Here is a 10,635-nt window from a genome sequence, read left to right on the forward strand (position 1 = left end):
AGACACATACTGTATGATCCTTGTCTTAGTATTTAGGTATGAACACAAAGCAAAGATGAAAACCAGCACAAAGAGACATTTAAGCAATCGCCACAGTGATTCTGCTTTAGAAACATGAACAGGTAGAACTGAAGGCTGCAGCCTGACTGCTCATCTGTTTGTTACCTGTTGAAGCTCAGGGTCTGTCTCCAGGGCTGGGTTTAGCGTTCACTCAGGAAATGTTACTCTGGGTTCTTGGCTAGCTTACCGTTAGCATGCAGATGTTTGCAAAGAGCCAGAGTTGTGTTAGCAGCATAATGCAGTTGTTTCTGTCCTGGATACAGTTTGCATTTTACCATCGCACTCTCATCCTTTTGTGCAATAAAAATAGTCATGCACACATGCATGCTGTAGACTGTCTATTTTCCTCCTCCAACACACAAACTGAAATCAGACGATTGTAGCAAGTGCAAGTAGAATGATAAGAAGAATCGATAAGCAGGCAGACTAACAATTCTAAGGAACAGTAATTAACTTTCACATAGCTTCTGTAATATGAAGATATTAAGAAAGATTGTAACCTTGCCTTGTGGTTGACTGCTTACTTTTCGTAACATCTATTCAGTCACATACTACTGGGCCTAAAGAGTTATGGTACTGTTTCGAGTCAGGAGGACAGATGTCAACTTTGCTGAGTTGTTAGTTAGGTTCTTTTAAACAAGAAATTCATTCAAACAAGACCTGTATTACAGAATAAAGTCCTTTTTTTCTTTAAAAAGACTCCATCACTTATCTTTCATATATAACACTTTGGGATTAAGTGAGGAGGTAAGTCAGGAGTATCTGTGAACTCTAGGCCGTAGCTGAGTCTTCGTGGCCTTTGTGGAGATGATACAAGGCAACTATTCATGACTGAGCCAACAACTTGTCCAACAAACACCCAGCAATCAGATTCTAACTCCAAAACTGTCATATTGACACTAATGAAACAGCTACCCACTATTTACTCGGATCCAGCTCAGTTTGTGTTACGAAGCCGCAATACATCATACTCACAGAATGCAGCAAAAGACGCCTTGTGGAAACGGGACTACCTCTGGGTTCCTGGCCTTGTATTTTGTGGTTCTTTTTATTCTCTTATTCCACTGAACAGAGCACTTTAGGGTGTTATTTTAGGATCACATGTCTTTGCAGTCCTATAACGCTGTCATTTAAATAATTCGTCCAATTTATTAAAACCTCCAGCAACGAGTGATGCATCACCTACTGCCAAGTATTGTGTTATTTACTTACCAAAGATAATTGAAGTTTATGTCAAGCTGATACAAACTGCCTGACAGCGTGGTAAACAAATTCAAAAGAAAGCTTAATCAGCATTCTTGCACAAGCTCACACAGAATTAATGAATGATTAAGGTCTCCTATTCTTGCTTGTACGTACACACATATAAAACCCATAACTACATGGTGCGTATGCAGCTAGTGTAATAATCCCTACAACATAGTATTTGATCCTTGTCTTTGTCACACGTGCCAATAAGGAGAATATCTCTGGATTTTGGAAAAGACAAAACAAGGAATTTTAAGACATCACTTTGATCTGTGGTTTTCACTATTTACTGTTCAGGGTATCTGCCAGTGTATTTAAAGCCAAGGGGCTCAATTTTTCCATGTGTGAGGCAGCTGTTGAAATGGCAATGGAAGTTAAATGTGTTACCCGTTCAGAAACACTGCAAAAGTCAAAGCATTCTAGTCGTCAGCATTTGTCTCACACATCCTTAATATTTCTAATGTGACGTCAACCATCCAGGCTACAGGTTGAAGCACGCCGTGTAATGCATAGCAACGCCTGAATGGAAACGAGTGTAACGTGTGCCTATGTAACTGCCAGATCAACTTGTGATACATGTTCTAGGCCTTTTCCTTTCTGTGAAAGAGCCCACACAGGTTTAACATGCACTCAGAGCTCACCGAGGTGCAACAGAGGAAGCTGACAATGTTTTATCACAAAAGCAACACACATGTCAGACACTCACATTTGTGAAGGTTTCGCACATGTGCACTATCATTTAATGTATACATTACTCCCATGACCTTAACACAGTACGGACAGGAAGAACAAACAGTTCAGTTGGGTAAAGACTTTGACTGGTGATAAATGTATCAAAATATTTGAGACTAATCAGGTTTATTGTTTTATGTTTTTCAACTTCTACAAGCATCACAAAAAATCATGCTTACCTAACTCAAAGTAGCTTAATTTTCATATTTCCCATTGTTTGCTTTAAAGTTTTCTAACATTTTAAAAGTGAAATTAAATTTCCCTGTTTTCAGTGACAAAGAATCTGACACACTCTCCTTTCTACGACTCTCCAAACTAATCAGTAACCTTTTGATACTGACATAACTGATATTATATTATTCTCTAGCTCCCTCTTGAGGGTAAAAGTTGCACATGCGTAACAAAGAATCACTGCAGTGCATTTTAACATTGTTCAACATAATAAATAAAGAAAGGGTGGGTGAGTAGAGTTCTCCTTTTCCCCGTTTTCTAAGAAAAGCGTTAATATTAAATAACTGATAGATCAGTTCAGTTAAGAGAAACAAAACAAAACAAAAAAAGACAAAGCAGAGCCAAATCAGCGTCTTTATTTTACAAACGCATTATTCTATTGACATTTTTTATATAATAAAAAAGCAATTTACAAGCTTAAGAACCAAAATGAAGCAGCACTGAATGATTATGAGTAAAATATATAATTTGAATAAATATATTTTATTTCATGCTATAAAATAAATTCATAAATGGCAATAGATACAACATCAGCTCTAGCTAGCTTCATTTACTTCATAGTTGTACAAAACAGTAGAGTTCTGAGGTTCACAGTTGGGTTGTGAGGTTGTGTGTAGAGTGGACAAAACAGGAGCGGAGGCATTTCTGCTATCATGGTTCAGTTCGTGGGCTCAAATGCACCTCATGCTTCAGCTCTGTGGAAAATATGGGCTCATTGAGACCTTGAGGCAGAATGTTTGGGAACAACTGACTGAGGACTTGTTTCCCCACCTGAAGAGAAGTGCACAATTATACTACGGACATATGGTAGAACGTATGTCCAGTGAGACCACTTTTAATGCTATATACCCTGAGTTCTACTTTTTTTTTTTTATGTTGTTTTTTGCCTTGTCACCAAATGCACACGAACCAGAGACATACTAGTGCAGAGTTAGGGGGGATTCAAAAACGAAAAGGAACAACAGGTAGACTGAAAACGTCCCCTCTGATCCTGAACAACTGCACCTACTGTCTCGGAGCCTGAGGAGCAAAAGGAGACCACTGAACTTCAACATAGCAACAGAGAGCCCGGTCCCAAACAGTGGCTATATAGCCCAAAATCCCTTTCATTATTTCACTCAGCTGGAGGTGCAACTCTGAACAGTGCCACTGAGTTTGATGACTGAATCACGCGCTCAGTTCTCGTGTTGCAGTTTACCAACTACCACTGGATTTTCAATTGAGCATTTCAACCGCGTTTTCACTTTCATATTTTTTTTTCTAAAAACAAGAAGTCAACCTGTCCAGAGTTTCAGAAAATATATAAAAAATAAATCGATATCAAATTGTCCTGGTCCTACTTCAATTCAACAGCTCCCTGACTTTCAGTTTGTTTGATACATGACAGGCCAATATTTCAAAAGGTTTGATGATCCCAATACACCACTTTCACTTTCAAAAAGGTTATTGCTTCTCTTTTTTCAAAAAAAAAAAAAAAAAAAATACACAGTGGACAGAAACTGACAGAAAAGCTATGGAAGACTTACGATTTCTTTTCTAAGCCTGTATCAGTGTTTGTAAACTACCTGAAGTGAGTTTCTTACAAAAGGAACAGGACGAGTTGCAAGTTTGCAAAAAAAAAAATTATCAAAAAAACAAAGAAAAAAAAAAACACAAAGTAGTCTGACAGCCTTGTAAACACTTCTTTTTGAATACTTGTGGCCCAAAATGCATATCCTGTCGCTCTCAGCGAGGTGGAACTACAAGCTGACGAAGAGGGTCCATTCGAGTGTCTATCAAGTTTAGTTGGTTTTTGTAGGTGTGTACTGCCACGTACATAACTATGATACATGAATAACATTTAAACAATTACGCCCCTGTTCACCTACAACAAAAACATGGACTTGCTTGCTGAGGACAGAAAACTGAATTTCAAAGCACCATTCGAGGGGAGAGGTCCTTACAGAAGTGATTGAGGCCTTTAAGATAACTGAGTCCCTAACAGGTAACTACAGAGATAAAGGAGACTCATCGGATAGAACTGGTATGTACTTTTAACCAAAAAACAACAACAAAAAGTAAGTGCACAATCAATGACAGGAAAAAAAAGTTTTTAAAAAATTGGCAATTGTACACAATTTTTTGGCTGAGCAGCGTGCAATTCAGCTACAGTATATGTAGGTAAGATATTTTTCTGCACAAATACTCAGTTTACTATCAGCTAAATATCCTGTCTGTTCTCATGCATCTCCTGTCTCTACTTAAATGCATAAACTACAGTACATTGATTAGATTGTCCTCGGTCGTTAAAGAGGAGGGGATTTAGTATAGCCTCTGACTATGGGGCAGCGGCTTGCAGGGAACAAGTTTGCCTCATCTGATTGTAATCAAATGCTACAAAATCAGTTACACTTTAAAATCAGTTGCCCATCATGTCACAGATTAATAAAATAAAATAAAAATCCAGTGATAGCAAGTGAAAATTAGGGGCAGAGCTTAAGTAGACTAGTACAAAATGGACAAGAATGACATGACTTAATTTCTATTCATTCTTGGCTCCACTTCACAATAAAAGATGCAGCCATATTTCATGATAATCTCTCCATTTATTCCATTCCAAAAGTAAAGAGGCACAAAAATCCAAGTGCCAGAATCTAAAACATAAAGCTTGTGGCAAGGCACTAAGTTTAAGATGCCACTTGTTGTGAAGCAGTCTCTCTTTTTTACACTGGCTTTAAACAATTACATTACCTACTGCACAACTTTTATACCTTGTTTTTATGGCTTAGTATTGTTATGTTATTTATGACTCTGCTACTTAATTTCTGCTTGTTCATTTATTTATTTTCTACACAAGTGATTGTTATAAACTGGGAAACATACATTCTTTTGCAAATTGCAATGAATTAGTCTTACATTAAATTAAGAACCTATTCTTCCTAACGAGCATTCAATTACACAATCCAGCCAAAATTTACCAGAAAAAAAAAATCATCCCCTATTAGTCTTTGGTGTTGTCTTTTGGCACAAAAATATTTTAGCAGTTTGTACCCTATTCACAAAACCTTGCTGATAATATTCCAAGAAGAAATGCTTGTTGTTTTTTTTGTCTTCAAATAAAGGGCAAGAATTATCGTAGTGAGGTTAACATGAATCAGAAACTGATTTTGTTGAGGTCAGATCAGCTGGCAACCCTTCGCACATCGCCCGCTGACAAAAATATACTTGACTTGGAAAACATTAATCTAAAAAAGTACTGTATATGCTGACAGACAGACATTGGTGATGATGATTAAGAGTGTTTGTGATAAATTCGTACACTAAAGACAATGAAAAGCTAGCTATACCGATTTTGCAAAATTATCCAAATTTTGGTTTGTCGATGAGTAAAGACGACGAATGCACATTCAAAGGAATAAAAAGGACTGCACTCTTAATATAAAATCTGACATAAGCAACAAAACACAAGATTCTCCCACCAAATGCACACAACGTAGGAAATAATATGAAAACTATAAAATTGTCAATCAATTCTCAATTCATTGACACAAATTCAGCATGGACCAGTTGGGACAAAATAAAAGCATAAAGCAGGTGCTCTTCAAAAATAAAGGCATTAACCAGCTGGATGGCGAGTAAGAAAGCAAAAATAGCACAAAAGGAACCACCCAGCTGAGCTTTAAATTAGCAAATTCTAATCATCAACCAGGCCTTTTAAGTGCCTTTTAAATGTGAATATGAATTTTTAAATCACAATGGAAATAAATCTCTATATTCCCACAACACCCCATCCCCGTAATTCAAATAGTATAGATAAAATGCAATGTTACCATATATGTGACTTGTAGCCAAAAGTATTTATGTGATTGCAGAGTCTCATCAAAGCTCAAGACATTTTTACTCAGAGTAAAAATCATCACAATTAAGACAGATTAGCACATTTTATTACTGGGACAGCACTCACCCAAACTGCTAACTCTGCAAAGTGCATCGATACTTTGGATCATCAGCTACCTCTTAAAACATTTACCTCTTAACCTTGACAATACCATAAAGTGGGCTTGACAAAATGAGGAAAACGTGTTACAAGTCTGCACCTGACCCTGAACAATGCAGAAAATGAATATCACAGATTAACTGTCCAATTGTAGAGGACACAATGGAAAACAAACCCATAGCTCTTTCAAATAATGGAAGAAAAACCATGTCACAATGGCTGAGATTCCTTTGTTCTTTCTGCTTGCATATTGTTCAGACTAGTATATTATAGTGATTTAGGTGAACACATCCAGAGCTGTTCCTGGTGTGCTGAGTTTACAATGAGTACTCCCTGCCTCTGTTAGACACTGAGTATCAAACTGGAACCCCAGGAAAAAACAAAAACATATACAATAGTTCTGAATAAACCTCATACAGGGGATATAGAGGAATACAAATTACTTCACTGTATGGATGAGATTCATCCATTACATGGATGGCAGCATCTAAAACCACGCCTAGGCTGACAGAGTGAGATCTCCAGTAGTGATGAGAGATAAAATCCTGAAGTGTTTTGAAGAAAAAAAATTTTATCTTGAAAAATAACAGAGAAATGTCTCTTACTCTGCTCTCCATATTTGCCCAATAGCACACAAGTAGGCCAGCAAGCTTTCTACTCATAACATAGCACCTTCTTAATCATGTTATCCTGGCTAACCATGAAACATTTGACAAGGACTTTGTCCCTAATCCATACAATCAGCAAGGAATATTTCCCCTAAGTATCAAGGCTTTGTGTTGAAAGAATATTCTTTACAGGGTTTGGCAATAAGATACTGTACAAAAAACCTAGAACGGATTTTAAACGTTGAACACATCTGTGCCTGGTAGGTTCTTGGCTATGAGGTAGAACCTGGTGAGTTTCATTTAAGTTAAAATACTGTCTATTATGAGTATGTAGTTGCATCATGAGGTATTGAACGGATATGTCACACGAAGCTTTGCACTGGCAGAAAAATCATTCCTTGTGTGTAAGTGGCCTCCTGTGGCCACATGTGCAAAAACAGGTTAGGTAAAAAGGTGATATGACAAGCATCTTACCAGAGCTTTCACATTATCAATTATTGCAACATGCCTATATAACTCTGTAAATATGTTTTAAAAAACATGGAAAGATAAAAAGAGAAATCAATCCGGGGGTCTTGATTATTGGGACCACCTTAAAAATAGTAAGTCGTTACTCCCTTTACTTGAAAGAATCCGATTTCTATAAAGCACCCATTTTCTCTCTGTATTTAGCATCTAACTTTCACAAAACTGACAGAAACCCTCGATGAAAGAAAGGTCCATAGTAGCGGGAGCTGATTCAAAAAGAGGAGAGTCCTTTAAATTGCGCTGAAATAAACATTTCTTAAAGCTTCCTTAACCTGAAGCAGGACCTAAAAATCACATCTTGATGCTTGAGCCTCCTCTGGACTGCACTTTGAACTCTCCTCCATTTCATTGGCTGGTGCCTCTTCTGCATATTGTGCCTCAAAGGCCATCCCCTCAGACGTATCTTCTTGGTCCTTCTGACCTGAGCTTCCCTCCATCCTCTCTGGAGAGTCCATGTGATTGCTGCCCTCTGATGCTCCCAGGTGCTTCTTCCTCAGGTGTTGGTTAAGGGTGCCCTGAAATGGGAAGCATTTCCCACAGATCTGACAGTGAAAGGGCTTGTTGTCCGTGTGGCCACGGATGTGGTACTCCAGCTGGTCTTTCCTTGTGTACTTCTTGCCACAGAATTTACAAACAAATGGGGTGATTCCCATGTGCAGGCGCATGTGGCGGTCTAGGCTCCCTTTCTGATTGAAGGTCTTTCCACAGTAGATGCAAATGAGTCTCTCATTGTAAGGGTACCACTGGCTCCGTAGGCTACGTTCTCGCACATCGTTCTCCAACCCTGTGGGTCCCACAGTTGATTCGCCATCGTCTGAGCCTGGTTTAATATGACTCAGCACCCCTGCGGGGATAGCCAACGGGCGCTTTGCCCTGGCTCGGCCACCTCTGAAGCCACTGAGAATGGAGCGGGAAGGACTGGTGTTGCTGAGGTTGACAAAGCACGGGGAGGACAGCCCTGAGTAAGAATAGGAAGCAGGCTGGATTACAGGACCATAAGAGCCCACAGTGACAGCCACTACCTGGTCTCCATCCACCAACTCTGTGTGATAGCCATCATCACCAGCTGAGGAACTGTCTGAATAAGTGGGCCTATTGGTCTTTTCTATCTTCACATGCACATCTGTTACTTGCCCATCTTTGCCAATCAGTTCCACTTGCTCTGTTTCTCCCTCCACGGGCGCATCGTGCTCTGACACACTATCACTACTGCCACGATCCGAGTGGCCTTCCTCTTGCTGCTGTCTCACCCGGCCCAGGCTTTTTCCTCCCAGCTCCAAGCGCACTTCATTCCCTGCCTGAGTCTGTCGGGAGTAGTAAGGGGGGGAGATCTGGGTGGGATTTATGAAGAGGTTGCTGTCATTGACCCCGTTGCGGCTAGTCTGCAAGCTGTCTTTCTCTGGGCTGCTGACACTAACTGGGAGGCTGATCTTGGAATGGAGGCTCTCCAGGATTTGGGTGCACTTGTCAATGATTGCCTGCATTTGCAGAAAGCTGGCAGCGGTGAGAAAACTGATAATATCTTTGAGCTGCAGGGACATGTGACCTGTGTAGCAGAAAGCAAGAAGCTGTTCAAACACCTCAGGGCTTTTGATGACTGAAATGGAAAGGCCACTCATGGTGCTCAAAGCTGAGTGGTCACGGAAGTAGGGTGAACTAGCTGCCAGCACGGCCTTGTGGGCTCGAAAGGGCTGGCCCTGAACGTGAACAATGATGTCGCACAGCTTCCCTTGCAGCCGCAACTCATTGAGTTGGGTCAGAACAGTGTTGCTGAACTCCGGCACATCAAACTCGAAGTAGCTGCCGTCGTCCATTTCTTGTATACGTTTCTCCAGTTTGTTGACAGCCTGATGGGAGAAGAAAAAAGACAAAATATCAGATGTTGTCATATTAAACTGCAACATTTTAATAGCTTCAAGGTACAAAAAAGCACTGGGCCATGTATACACTCAGCTTTGTGCAGAAACTAATGCCATGTCATTCAAGCCCTGCACTAAATCATACCTTCATTAACACTATAATGTTAAGTAGGTTTAAACTGCTCCTCAAAGCATTTTTAAAATTTGACAAAAAATGAACTCCACTATCAGACAAGCAGGAGAAAATGGATGGATAGATTCCAATTTCTTTCAAGTTCACTCTTTACCCTAACAACCTTCAAACATTCAAGATTTTATGCTTTTCTCATTGGCATTAACCACCAACATGAATATGTGAATAATAATTGTGTTAATTACATATGCATTAGGGTGATTAATATATAATATAATATAATACTAATATATAGACTAATATATCTGCTACAGGCAACTGGATGAATTGACTACCAGTTGGTTTTTGGTTGCACTGCATGTACACACACACGGTTGTCTAGGAATGCAACTGTCACTGCCAGTTGCTGGACTGATTGTGACATGTCAAATTTTAACTTCGGTACCTTACCAAAGCCATTTCTTAATAGCCATTTCTCAACCTGTATGTGCACACACATGCTGTTTAAAAGCAGCACAAACTGAGTGCTTAATACAATGTGAAAAAAGATGCTTGGTTGAACCACGTAGCTCACTTAAATTTTTGCCAAAACAGTGCCCCTGCAATAAATTACAGCAACGAGGCAATTATTAGATTCTCAGCCATGGCTTTGGGTTGGCTGTGGATCACGAGGTAAAGCAGGTTACCTACTAATCGGAAAGTCGGTGGTTCAAAACCTGAATAATCCAGTCTGCTGGCTAAAGTATCCTTGGGCAAGATACGAACCCCAAGTTGCTCTCCAAGTTGTTCAGTGTAGTGTGAATGGTTGTGAATTTTAGATTGAACACACTTAGGTGTAGAAAGAAACTCTGGATGAATGAGGCATGTTTTATGGAGTGTTTTGAGTGTTTGAGTAGAAAAGTGCTATATAAGAACCAGTCCATTTACCATTTATTTCTTCTGATGTGACTGTTAGATAATCCTCTGTCAGGTTTTCCCAGTCTGTGCTGTGGATGACACATCAACTCGCTTTAGTTTCAATTTGGGAACGTCTCCTCTAAGAACGTTCTATCAATTTCTTGGACATTAGTAGGGCTGGGCGATATGACCCAAAATTCATATCTCGATATTTTTTAGCTGGATGGCGATATAAGATATATATCTCGATTTTTTTTTAAGCCATAAAGTAAGAACAAAAAGAGAGTTCTTAGTCAAAGCTGTGTCCCAGATGTCACACAGGCACTTTTATTAACATAGAGCACAGATGTACATGAAAAATTA

At 39.4% G+C, this 10,635-nt stretch overlaps 1 protein-coding gene across 2 annotated transcripts in view; it reads right to left on the bottom strand.

Annotated features, from left to right (window-relative positions):
- Positions 1–3,737: 3,737 nt before the first annotated feature.
- zbtb34 (zinc finger and BTB domain containing 34) overlaps positions 3,738–10,635 on the bottom strand; it is a 14,493-nt gene continuing 7,595 nt past the window's right edge. Inside the window, exons 2-3 of one of the 2 annotated variants that reach the window (XM_004544158.4) lie at positions 10,303–10,361; positions 3,738–9,230 (exon numbers count right to left, since the gene is read on the bottom strand). In XM_004544158.4, coding sequence (XP_004544215.2) covers positions 7,668–9,230; positions 10,303–10,305 — 1,566 coding nt within the window. In that variant the 5' untranslated portion in view covers positions 10,306–10,361 and the 3' untranslated portion in view covers positions 3,738–7,667. The remainder of the gene's footprint in view (positions 9,231–10,302; positions 10,362–10,635) is intronic. The other variant, XM_004544157.4, reaches the window with a different exon arrangement.

The sequence above is a fragment of the Maylandia zebra genome, linkage group LG12, assembly GCF_041146795.1.
Source record: "Maylandia zebra isolate NMK-2024a linkage group LG12, Mzebra_GT3a, whole genome shotgun sequence".
Lineage (NCBI taxonomy): Eukaryota > Metazoa > Chordata > Actinopteri > Cichliformes > Cichlidae > Maylandia > Maylandia zebra.